This window comes from Onychostoma macrolepis, chromosome 04 (assembly GCF_012432095.1).
Source record: "Onychostoma macrolepis isolate SWU-2019 chromosome 04, ASM1243209v1, whole genome shotgun sequence".
Taxonomy (NCBI): Eukaryota; Metazoa; Chordata; class Actinopteri; order Cypriniformes; family Cyprinidae; genus Onychostoma; species Onychostoma macrolepis.
Genome location: NC_081158.1, coordinates 11400475 through 11413617, shown reverse-complemented (window position 1 = coordinate 11413617; position 13143 = coordinate 11400475). Strand labels below are relative to the sequence as shown.

The window sequence follows — 13143 nt, the reverse complement described above, 5'->3', positions numbered from 1 at the left end:
CTGCTGTAAAGCAGCTCTAAAAAGACAATAGTAAACAGTCAATTTTTCAGTTAAAGTCAGTTTATCATTGATTCAGTGATGTCATCATCCAGTTAAGTTCAGTTCAAATAGTATCTGTGTGGTAATGTCAACAATATTGCCAGAAATAAAGCGTCCCCAAATGATCAGAATGGGCAGTTTTGTGTGCCTTTACTCTGATTAATGTAACAGACATACAAAGCACTTTATAAAGAAGTGATATACACCATTGTAAAGCAAATCAAACAAGGATTATTTTACATGAAACATGATACCAATAAGGTTACATTATCTGATATTTCTATCATAAGGCATGCACAGTAAACAATAAACAGTAAGCAATACAAAAGACAACATACAAAACAGTAATAATAGAGAATGCATGTTCATTAACAGAAACGTTTAGCTATGAATTAATGGAGAGAAATCATTTTTATGGGCATCATGTGTCTGTTTCACTAATGAAAAAAGTGAGAGGGAAAGTCTCTCTAAATTTATCTGGGTTGTAAAAGAGTCTCATCTTAATGATTTGTCTTTGTTGCAATGGTAGCCAAAGGCCTGTGAGTGTATTACAGAACGATCTTATCTTTAGAATCCTATCTTACCTGTTGTAATCACAGCGATTACAGTTAGGACCTCATTTAGGACGAAAGCTATTGAAAAACACCATTTCCTAAGTGCATTATCTATAGGAAAAGGGTATTACAGAAGCATCTTAACTAAACTGTTTTAACTTTAGGATAAACCAACTAGTGTCCTACTTCAAGCCTTTTTGAAATCCAACTGTAAAAAACACATTACATTAGCCCTTTATATAAGATAAAGACAAGCAATGTTTGATGGTAGAGAGTCTTTGGGAGGAGCCAAATAATGTTCAAGTTCTTTATTGTCATTACGCTATATGTGGAGACATACAAATGTCATGCCTCACAGGACCACAGTGCTACATATAGACACACATAAATAGTACAGTATATATAGTAATGCACCAATTGTGACCAACATTACAGAGGCCAACCCCTTATGAAAATCTACCATGGTTCTACTACAAATTTAACCAAAAAAACATGGTTACTATAGTTAAACCGTGGTAACCACAAATTAAGCATAGTTTTGCTACATTAGGGTGACCATACTTCTTCTTTTTCCAGGACATGTCCTGGCCAGGACTTAAATTGCCTAAAATGTCTGCATTTTGGCTTTGTTTTCCTTTTGACGTCAGGTGTGTTCGACTTGAAATGGCGCTGCACAGACCAATCAATGTATGACATCAAAGTACCGCGAGAGCGATTCGAAAGCATAAGGAGCGTCTGCTCTCTACAGGTCTCATGGTTCTCTGATGTCATACACTGATCGGTCTGCGCAGCGCCGCTTCAAGTCGAACACACCTACGCTCTCTACAGTCCTCATACATTATATGTGTGTTTGTATTGCTTTGACCAAAAGTCATTGGTTGATTATGTACAATGCCTGCACTTTATTTGTCAAACATCTTTTTTCAGTCATATACCTTTTGCAGGTATGAAAACAATAGCACAACAAAACCAAAACCTGCCAATTTAGAAATCCTGGCCTGGACAAATCCAGGAAAAACAGGAAGTATGGTCACTACAGTAATCATAGTCTAACCATGGTATTTGTAGTAAAACTATACAAATGGTATAGTCAATATGGCAAAAAAAGCATGGTTACTTACTACACTTTTACTATAATAAAACCATGGTTAATCTTCTTAAGGGACAAGCCACCACTGAGAATTACCGGTCGTTATGCAAGTTAAAATCAAGTCATTGTTTCTCCATTTTGATTTTATGTTTACCTCAGCAGCCACTTACGTGTAGTTGGTTGATTGCTAACAGACGTGACAGTTATTGAACTCGATGGAGCGGTTTAAGATTTCCTAACTAGACCATAAGATTTTGTAAGATAAGAATCTTAAATGAACTTAAGTTTTGCTTCTCTAGTATGAATTTGTGAAAAATCCTAAATTCAATTATCATATCTCAAGTTTCTCTAATATGCCCTCGTTCTACAACTGAATATTAGTTGTGGCTTAGGGCAGGGCATTTCAAAACATGTTCCTGGAGAACCCATAACACTGCATATTTTCAATGTCTCCCTAATCGAACACACCTGTTTCAACTCATCAGCGCATTACAAGAAAATCCAGAGCATGAAATGGGTGTGTTAGATAAGGGAGACAAAACACTGGCCCTGGGGATTGTTCACAGACAACGTGGCACCAAGTTTTGTGTTGGGTTAGGGTTTTGTTGTATTCATTAAAAATACTGAATAATTGTGTGTATGATTGGATCAGCCACTGCAGCTGTCAACATAGTGTAAGTTCATAAGAATAAATGACACATGATCCCACAGGCCTGAATTTATAAGACACATTTATCAAAAGAAAAAGTGAGTGTCACATATTACCTAATAACTATTACACATATAACGTCTACACTTAAAAACATATCCAAAGTTTTACATTCATTAAGTTGAGGATGTCATAATCATAAATGGACTATTTGTTTTTGCACATGACTCTATGAGTAGTCAATTAGTTGAATGATGTTTGTTTCAGACCATTTTAGTCTGTCCACACCAGTACTTCGACACCAGGGTTTTAGGTATTCACATGGCCTGATCCAGGAAAGCAGCCACCTCTACTATTGTGCATTCATCTTAATGAGTTATACCTTAAGAAAACCAATTAGAAAAAAAAAAAAAGTTGTCAGGCTTTCTTGTGTAAATTTTAGTCTGGTTTATTTCAGTTAGTCTGACTTATTGTCAGTTGATTTGGTTCAAAATAAGTCAGACTAACTGAAATAAGCCTGGTTTATTTAGTAAACTTGTTTTATGGAACAGGCCCCTGCTGACATACTCTTTTTGAATGCATAATAGGCATGGCTATGCATTTTCACGAATTCTAGTTTCCATTGTTTACACAGATGTGATACCATTTTCAAAAACTTTGAAACCGTTTTTTTTTTTTTTTCATTGTCATGTAAATGAACAGCCAAAATGCATATAAGGTTTTCAGTTATTAGTTGAAAATAGTGTCATGAAACTGATCCCTTAGTTGTAAGTTTTAACATCTGTATTTTTATGTTTCCTTGATTTTGTTCTCTATTGTACATGTTATGTTTTGGTTAATTTATATGTGATATCTTTCTCTGTCACTTTTGTTTTACTAGCTTTTCTTTATTGTTGTTTAGCTCAACGTGTTCTTGGTATCTCTTTGTTGAATAGCATTTCTGTGTATTTGCTCAATTTAATAAAAGCATATATTTGCAACCAAAACCACTTCCTACACACAAGAACTTTACATTACATTAGCATTGCTGATAAAAAAGTTGTGAATAAGAGCTCTCAGATGAATGTTTTTACATAAAAATAGTGTGTCATAAAAATGACTAAATAAATAAATAAAAAATGTTTGGGAAAAAATATTATTGGAGCATCCCTATAAATAATGTTAGCTGAGAAAATGTTTGACACCATGATTGGTGATTGTGATCTATGTCAGCCAATACATCTTCCAGTGATCGATGGTCGACCCCAAAACTTCTGATCGGAGCACCGTGATTTTTTACCAAGCTATATATACTCAAGTTAAGTAAAAGTTAAAGAGGTCAGCTGGCTTGACTCTGAAAGTCTTGACTGAAATTGTAATCAAATGAAGAAAATATTAAGTTTGAGATGACTGAAATTTATTTTAATTTTAACAATTTTTATATACAGACAATCTGATAATCTGAACAAAATAACCATAAGCAAAAAGAAAAGTACAGGAAAGGATTTTCAGGATTAAAAAACAAAAACAAAATAGTGAACAAATTACTGTTTGTGTATGCAAAATTACGTTATCATCCAGTACCCAAAATACTAAGTCATGAAGTATTATTGATTTTTTTAAGTACTTTCAACTTTGCCCACCAAGGAAAATTTTTGTCAGACCAGCTTTAAGGTAACTCAGAGCATCTTTATTTGCTTCCTCAGCTTCAGCGGTTCTTCTCATTTCTTCAAGCTCTCGGACCCAGTTTTCTTTCCCAGCCTCCTTCACTCTGGGGATGAAGAAGTCGAGATGCTGAAGAGTGAAGGCAGAGTCTGGTTTTAATGCGATCTGAGACAGATTCTTGATGGTCTTGTAAGCATTGAACAGAAGAACTGACTTTTGATCCTCAAGCTCCTGCAGATCTTTGTGAAGAGAATCCATTATAATTGAAAACCTCTTGCATTTTTCTTGAGCTTTTTCATATTCCTTATTAAAGTCATCAAATTCCATCGTCATAAATGAGGATTTGATTATGTATTTCTTGTTTTCTTTGACATGTTTGCTGTGATGACACTTCCCAGTGCACACAGTGCAGTAGCCTTTCTTCATGACTTCACATTTACTGGGATCAGAAACCCACCAGCAGTCAAACTCATGACAGTTTTCCTTACAGACGGTGCAGGTCGTCGCCTTCCTGTTCTTCCATGAAGCACTTTCAATGGGCACCTTCTCTTTGATAGTGTTTTTGACTTTAATGGTAAAGTTTTTACAATTTTCAATTTTTTCCTTGTTTTGTTTTATTGCCTCCTGAATCTGAAGTTTTTCTGCTTTTTTCAGCTCCTTCTCCTGAATTCGCAACTTTAAGTTGCAGATGGCCGCTTCTAATTGAATGCGCTCAATGAGGACATCCGAAGTCATTTCTAAACTTCTTCTGTTCATTTCATTCATAGACAGAAGGAAATGCCTCATGCTGTCCACGCTGGCTTCCCAGGCGTCGCTTTGAGCATGAATGTGACGCTCTTGAGTGTGACGGGCATCAGCCTGCCGATTGTTGAATAAGAAATAAACAGGTTGGCCACTTTTGTCTCTTTTGCAGGGGATTTTAACTTTATTGATGGCACTGAGGACATTTTTGGGTGCCATACCATCAGAGTGTGTGATTAAAAACACAATGTTGTTCATAATATCTTTTCCAAACAAAGACAGAATTGAACTGATAATGTAATGCTGTCTGTCTGAGAGACGATTCTTAGATGCTTGAATCACAAAACACACGGCATCAACTTCACGAACTCCAGCACTGCTCTGAAACAGAGTGGCTAAATTCGCTGCAACTTCCAGATCTTTTTCCAGTCCTCTAGTGTCTCCGTAGCCTGGAGTATCAATGATGGTGAGAGATATGGGACTCTCTACAGAATAGACCTCATACATGGTTATTTCAGAGGTTTGTGATTCTGATTGGTCTCCAGCTTCTTCTTCTTCTGTGATTTCATACCATATTTCTTCCTCAAACTTCACCTTCAGTAAGTAGTTGACCATGGCATTGATGAGTGTCGTCTTGCCAGCTCCAGTCTCTCCAACCAACAGAACAATTTTGTTTTGTTTACTGGTGTCCTTTTTCCCACAAGTCCATTTTCTGACTTTCCCGTTTTCATTAAGGACTTTTCTTTCTGTATGTAGACGGATTCGTTTTGGAGGACCTTGATGAATCAGAGTTGATTTGCGTGGTGGAATAATTGGCTGTCTGTAAAATAAGAAGGCAAATGTTTCTCAGAATCTGTGTGTTAATTTTACCTAATTAGTTGTAGGGACATCTGTGCTGCACTGTAAAAAAAAAAAATATTCAAGTTGTTTCATGTTTTACAAGAAAATGCAATTTCAATATTTCTACTTAATTATTTCACTTTTAATTCAGTGTTTTACTTGCGGTTTCTTTGTAATTGTTTGTGAAAACAATTTTTTAAGTGTGGGCCACAGGGCTGCACAGTCACCTCTGAGTAATACAAGAAATGACCAATGAAAATTGGTGAGAGGAATTTGCATGCCAAGTCACTCTTTGTGCACATGGGTATATAAGATGTCGGCGTGCATCCACACATTCAGATTTGATGAGGAGCCGAGAAAGTGTCCTGGCCAATCAGCGGTAGTTCAAGGGGGGTGTAACGTCTCTGTTCCCTCCTTCAGCAAAAAGTTACATATGTAACCATGACGTTCCTTTTTGGTCAGTCATATTCAATGTTAAGTTGATACTGACATAATGGGGTCCCTATGTAAAATGCCACAACAAATTAATTGTGTTACGAGACTTGGCAGTGGAGGTGCTGGCAAGACAGAAGCAGTTGCAAACTGTAGCCTTTCACTTCAATTTTTTTTTTTAAAAATCAGTTTTGGTCGAATTTGAGGTTTTCACAAAAATGAGTTCATTAAGCCCTCTTCTAGCGATCCAAATGCTCCAAATAGTAATTAAACATCTAAAATGATCTTTATTTGTACGTTTTCTGAGAGGAATACCTTTTTCTCTGCTCACTTCTGGACGACTGCTGCTTCTCACCACAAGTTCTAGGTCTTTTGTTGCAAAGCGTAGCAATCCAGCTTTGTGAATATTCATATCGAATTCTCAATGACATGAGTCAAAACCAGTGAAATATGATTTTCAAACCCATGCTGATGAAAGCAAAACGATCACACTGACTGACATTTGCAAAGCGCGTGCATAAGACGTGCCTTTACGAGAGCACGCAATCTCCCTATAAAGTAGCTACATTATTGCAAAATATGCCTTGGCGAGATTCACACAAAGATAACCTGTTATGTCTGACATGATGCTTAGTTAATGGTTGGGGAAAAATCTGATGTGTAACATTATATTAGATCCATGCATTACAATAGGTCCTAATATAGATCTGTCAATGTTAATCAAAAAGAAATGACTCTTTGCTCTTGATTGAACTACTGTTTATTTGCATCTTTGTTCTTATTTTTATTAATAAAGATAAAATAAAAAAAATAGCTATATTGTGATAATATAGTAGTTATTATAAAGAAAAGAATAGCAGGAAAATATGCAACGTTGCTTGGTGATTATGCTGTGGAATCTTCCAAAAAACTTTTAACTCCATTTTTCTCAGAATCAACTCTGCTAACTCTATCGCCTTCAAAAGGCAGTAGCTCATTAATTTTTTGTCCAATTTCAACAAGTCATATATCATTTAGAATGTATTTTAATAAATTGAAGGTATTTTAAGGGGTTTCTCTGATTTTATTCAGAGAATAAGTCTGCCTAGTAGAGGGGGCTGTAGCCTGAGCAATCTCTAGTGTAAGCTGTCATGATACCTCACTGGCTGCATGATTGAGTTCCCCCAAGATGTGAATGGCATATAGTGATCTGAGCCACCTCCAGAGAGCGAGCCAAATGAGAATGCTGGGACTGAAAATGGGGCACTGCATCGTTCATTGTTAGAAACCGACATTTGTGACCCAGAGATTTGTGAACTGCTCTTTTGGTGAAAATGTGGCAGAACAAGAGATGTCAATAGTGTGTCCCCCCCAGCCCTCCTCTCGGGAGAGTGTGGCAGTATCACCACCCCCAGGATAAGAGTAGTTCCCTCCATCCATCTCTGGGTCACGGACTTCCTGGAACACTTAGCAGAGCGGGGGGCTTGACTTTATGGCTGCGTCCAAGGTGGAGCAGATGTTGACGCCCAGAGGGGCAGACAAAGAGGTTCACCTTGGCAGCTTTGCAGCAGACGAATCATGCAGAGGTAGGATGAAAAGCATCCTTGACAGTGGCGCTGAAGAGGCCAACCTTGGAGATGGGAGTGTCAAGAAAGTGATTTGTCGAAACTTTGTCGGCATCCCGCATCTCTACCAGGTTCAGACAGAGATGACATTCCTGGACTACTAATGTAGACATCACCTGTCCAAGGGACTGCGCTGTGACCTTCATTGCACTCTTCACAAAGAGTGAAGGTGGTCACCGTACACAGCTTCTGCATCAACCCCAGGTCAGAACTACCCTCATGCAGGTTTTTCAATGCCATGGCTTGAGGTACTTACAGGCAATGAGTGGATGCACGCTGACATCTAATATACCCATATGTGCAGTTGCTTGGCATGCAAATTGCACTTTCTTGTACTACTCGGGGGTGATTGGGCTCACAACTGAGACCCCATTATGTCAGTAAAAAGGAACACAAAACTGTACAGCATTCACACTAACAAAGCAATGTATTTTTTAAAATGTCACAACATTGTGCAGTCTAAGGCTGTAAAAACCATAGAGCTATACATTCCCAGACATAATAGGATAACCTTTTAGAGGTGAAAATGGTTTGTGTTTTTTTGTGTATACTCGATATGTACTGTCCATATGCAGAATTATTACATTAATGAAACTAAATGCTGTGAAAAATCATTCTTTAATAACTATTGCAGATATAGATATTAATACAAGTGCTGATAGAGTATTAGTGATGAACACCTGCTGTTAACAAGAAGAATCACTGAAGGGAAACAAATAACAAGAACAGAAAAAAGAGAGAAGAGATGAGCAGAATCACAACAACTATAACTAACTTCTAGCCACAACCTTAGATAAAATCAACTGAAATAACAGGCATTAAATCTCTCATGATTATTTAATGATTGAGGATGATTAACCAACTCCAAAAACAGCATTATCAGCTTTACTTGTTACTAATCAGTTTGACTTTCTGTCAGATGTCTACAAACGTTCTTATTGAGATTAACAGAGCTTTAGCTCTGTAGTCAATGTTGATGTTTCATTTAAAATGTTTTCGTTACATACACCTGTCACGGTGCACACAGCAGGGAAGAACGAGGAACACGCAGACGAGGATAAACTTCAAAATAATAGTCTTTGATGTTAAAATCAGGGCAGAGACAGACAGGAACACCAGGGAATAAGGTGTAGACCAGACCACAACTAACTAAACAGGCAGGAACTAAATACACATGACAATCACAGATAATGACACACACCTGAACAGAATAACAGGCAATCACACTAAACAAGGACAGGAGCATGACCAAATAAGGAAACAAGAGGCGGGAACACATGGCACACACGATAGAGGACTGACATAACTCCCGCGCCATAACAGTTCCACTGGGGAGGGGGGGTGGGCACTCTGGAGGCCCCCTCAGGACAGACATGCACAGGAAAACAGGACGGGAACCTCCAGAGCGGAACAGACAGAACAGGCCAGGGTGGAGCTGGGAGCTGTGGAGGCCATGGCAGGTAGTCTTCGTGGCCGTGGCCTCCTCCCTCGTAGAGGTCTGCAAGCCCGTCGGGACCCGACGGAGCCTGACACGCTGAGTACATTCGGGCCGGGCTCGGGCCATTTTTTTTTTTTACAGATCGGGCTCGGGCTCATTTAGCTTCTCTCCTTTTTTTTGTGCCCATATACACGCAGAGAGCACACATGGCTACTGTATTAAATACTGATTATATTATAAATATTATACATCGCCTAAGCAATACGCAAACGCATACGCACACATTAGCATACAGGTGACCATGCAGAGCATCAGGAAGAAGTTGGAGCGTGGAGTTACAAAAAGTTCCCAATGCTTCGGGAAAAGTTGCATTTTTGATCAGCCATGCATTTGATGATGATCCTGACTCGCCATCTCCTCACTGGATGTGCCTTTAGAGAGAAATGCATCTTTAGGGATTTTATAATGAAAGAGTTTTTGTTTTCGATTCGAATTATTTCGTTTTAAAGTAGTAATTCAAAGCTTTCTATAGATACTATATTTATCAAGTCAGTGACGCAAGTAGGCTATATGCTGTGTTTCGGTTTTTCAGAAGCGCTCCGCTTACTCAAAACTGAAACTGCTTTTTTCTTTTCTTTTTTTATAAAAGCACGTTTTGTTGATATTGTGAGTGCACACAAATAAAAGTACACCCTTTACAGTTCCGAACAACGTAGCCTTTTACTCTTACCTTTATGAGCAAAAATGACAGCGTATTTTGAAATGTTTCCAATGCAAGTGATCGTTCTGGTGCGTCATGTAAAGCGTGCTTCAGCTTCCACTCTCCGCACAAACTACTGGATATGCATCAGTGCACATTTATCTAGCTCAAGCGTTTAAACTAACATTGTGGAGCTGTTTTATAATTATAGATTTAATTTTGGAGAAGTTTTGATGATTTGAGAAAGCTAAATTGATCAAACATAGGCTATGATCAACTCGCTGTCTGCCGCTGGCCTCTTGGTCGTAACTTTAAAAAACAAAAACTTACATTTAACGAATAAAAAAAAAAAAATGCTCCAAACGTTTTTCTAAATTAACTTAATAAAATAACGAAACGAAATACAATCACTTTGCCATTTCATACAAAACTGAACTATTTTAATAGCTGAAACAGTATAGTAGATAAGCTGTTTTGGGAGAAGTTGGAAAAAAGACGGGCTCGGGTCGGACTTGGGCCGAGAATTCTGATGAGCTGTCGGACACGGGCCGGGCTAGGGCCTGAGCATCTCGGGCCAGGGCCGGGCTAGGGCCTAAATTTTAGGCCCGTGCAGGGCTCTACTCCCTCGGCCCGGCCACTACAGCCGGGACCTTTTCTACCCCCAAAAACTAAAAATTCCATGGGGTATTAAGGGGGTATCAGGAGCCCTCCAGGGCCAAACACACAGGGACAGGACAGCCCACAGGAACAGGAAGCCCTCCTGGGCTAGCTTGGAAACTGAGGCTTCTTCTGGGCATGACAAGGAGTCAGGGGCCCTCACAGGATCCCTCAGCAACCGCTTCCACTTCCACGATAGGAGGGGCATGCGGCTGGGAATGGCCTCCGTGGCCACGACTAGAGGAGCCACCTACCCTCGACGAGTCTCCGTGGACTCGAGACATGACCGGGTTAAAACTGCTCCTGTGGGCACAACAAGACTAAAAACGGCACTCCTGGCTGTGACGTGTGGACTGGATCCACGGGTACCCTGCACTGGACTGGAGTCAGCGGCGGGCGGCCGGCGGGCTTGCCACATGCGCTCCAGGCAGGCTAGGGTGAGCGACAGCCGGCGGCGATGATGATATCCCCGCGAACGGCGGGCTAGAGGGAGATGCGGATGGCGGTGGCGCTTTTCCCATGAATGGCGGCAGCGATACTCCCGCGGACGGCGGCAGACTGGAGGGGCTTGCGGTGATCCCACGAACTCCCACGCCAACTTGCAATGGGCTACGGCGGGATGACGAGCGGCGACTTCTTTGCCGCGGGACAGACACACAAATCAGGAACAAAAAAACTTTCAAAAACGAAAAAAAAAAAAAAACAAGGTGAATGGGCGCTGCTTACTGTTTAGTTCTGGTGTTCTGTCACGGTGCACACAGCAGGGAGGAACGAGAAACACACAGACGAGGATAAACTTCAAAATAATAGTCTTTAATGTTGACATCAGGGCAGGGCATGGCAAGACAGACAGGAACACCAGGGAATAACGAGTAGACCAGACCACAACTAACTAAACAGGCAGGAACTAAATACACATGACAATCACAGATAATGACACACACCTGAACAGAATAACAGACAATTACACTAAACAAGGACAGGAACATGACCAAATAAGGAAACAAGAGGCGGGAACACATGGCACACACGACAGAGGACTGACAACACCATTATAGTGATCTGTTTTTCATTTAGTTGGGCTCTTGAGCCTTTTTAAAAAAAAAATTGCAATAGTGTTTCACTAAAAGCACTTGTGCATTGCTAAAGAAATGTATTATTGGTAATGAGCCCAATGCCCAGCCAGGCAAGAATTGCAGCAGAGGGAAGGCAATCAAAAGTGAAATCACCTTTGTAAGTTAATGTATATAAAAATGTTTTACATTTAACTAACATTTAGTGTAGGCCGGCTCTTCAACTTGAACCTCATAATTAATAATCAATAAATTCTTGAGCACCAACACAAACCCATACTAGTTCTGTAAGTTCTCTTTAATGTGTGTGTGTGTGTGTGTGTAATTCATTGTTGCAACAACAATTCCATTCTAATTTTAAGTTCCATTATTTAAAAAGACTTTACTGATGCCATTTCGTAGACGTTTGGTTGTTATGCTTTCAAATAGTATGCCGTAGGCTATGTATATTGTTGTGATTTTTTTGTATCATATTTTGAAAAGTGGTTGATGATAATTAAAATGCATCTCCTGCAGTTTCAGATAGTTCCCACACCCATTGTTTTAACTGAACACGACTGATTTGATATTTAATAGAAAACTGTAAAAGAATAATGGATGATATCGGATGAGCTGATTTTTCTTTGATTATATCTCATGAATGGAAAATAACTGTACATGTTCATATATTGCTTGTTGATGTTATGTGAGTGTTTTGTCTTATTTTATACATATAATTGCCTCTTGTCTTTCTAATCAAACCACGGATATTTGAATTTAAAATCCCAGGCTTGTGCAATTTTTACTTTATTGAATTTTCGTGTCCACAGGTAGCTAACAACAGCATCAAGTGCATCAAAATTTGAGTATACTTTGGGCTTAAGGGGCAGTTTTTGCTTTAAAAAATGTGAGACGCAGTACGGTGGAATGGAAAAGAGAACAGTGTTTTTAAAAAAGCAACTCCTTTGAACTCAACACAATGTTTTAAAATGCGTGATGAGAGCGCACCGTGGTAGAATTTCAGAAGAATTTCAACTCACCTGGAATCCATGGTGATCACTGGACTGAAAGTGTCCACCTCACTGAAAGCCCTAGTGCTGGAGTGTCTGTCTGAGCAATCAGCTTTGAAGGAAATACTGGTTTATTTAACAAGCCTAACTGGCTGAAGTCCCTCCCAACCAAAGGTGCCTTCTGTGTCATCTGAATAGTATGCCATAAAAAGCCAGGAACATTTATGAATGTATACTGTCAGAAAAGTGCACTTCATCCTAGTTATTTATTTGTTATTATTTATTGTAGTCATATATAAATCATTATCTTGAAGAATAAATATTCCACTACATAAAACATGTTTTCATGCTTTTCATAGGTTTTATTTTTGTGTGTGTTTGTGTGTGTGCTTTAAAAATATTTTTGCTGATTATTGAGATAATGATGATGATATAATTCACATTTTCAACTGAATTATTAAATAATATTAATATTAAATGAGGGGGATACATGAGAGGGAACCCTGGTCAGTGATTATCCAAGATAATAAATTAAAGAGTAAATGTACAATACATATAATAATATTAACACTTATTATATTCCACTCTGGGCCAGATTTACTAAGCGGGGTAAATTAGCGTGAGAGCGTAATTACAAAAAAGTGCTAATGGGAGTGAAAATTTCTGTGGGTGATTTACTGACAATGCACAAAT

General features: G+C 38.9%; 1 protein-coding gene across 1 annotated transcript; it reads right to left on the bottom strand.

The window, feature by feature from the left end:
- Positions 1–3482: 3482 nt before the first annotated feature.
- On the bottom strand, positions 3483–12590 carry LOC131539380 (uncharacterized). The gene is made up of 2 exons (XM_058773944.1): positions 12481–12590; positions 3483–5537 (listed from the first exon to the last, which is right to left on the bottom strand). Exons 1-2 carry the CDS (start codon positions 12489–12491, stop codon positions 3941–3943), a joined length of 1608 nt encoding a protein of 535 aa, XP_058629927.1. The 5' UTR covers positions 12492–12590; the 3' UTR covers positions 3483–3940.
- Between the last annotated feature and the right edge of the window lie 553 nt (positions 12591–13143).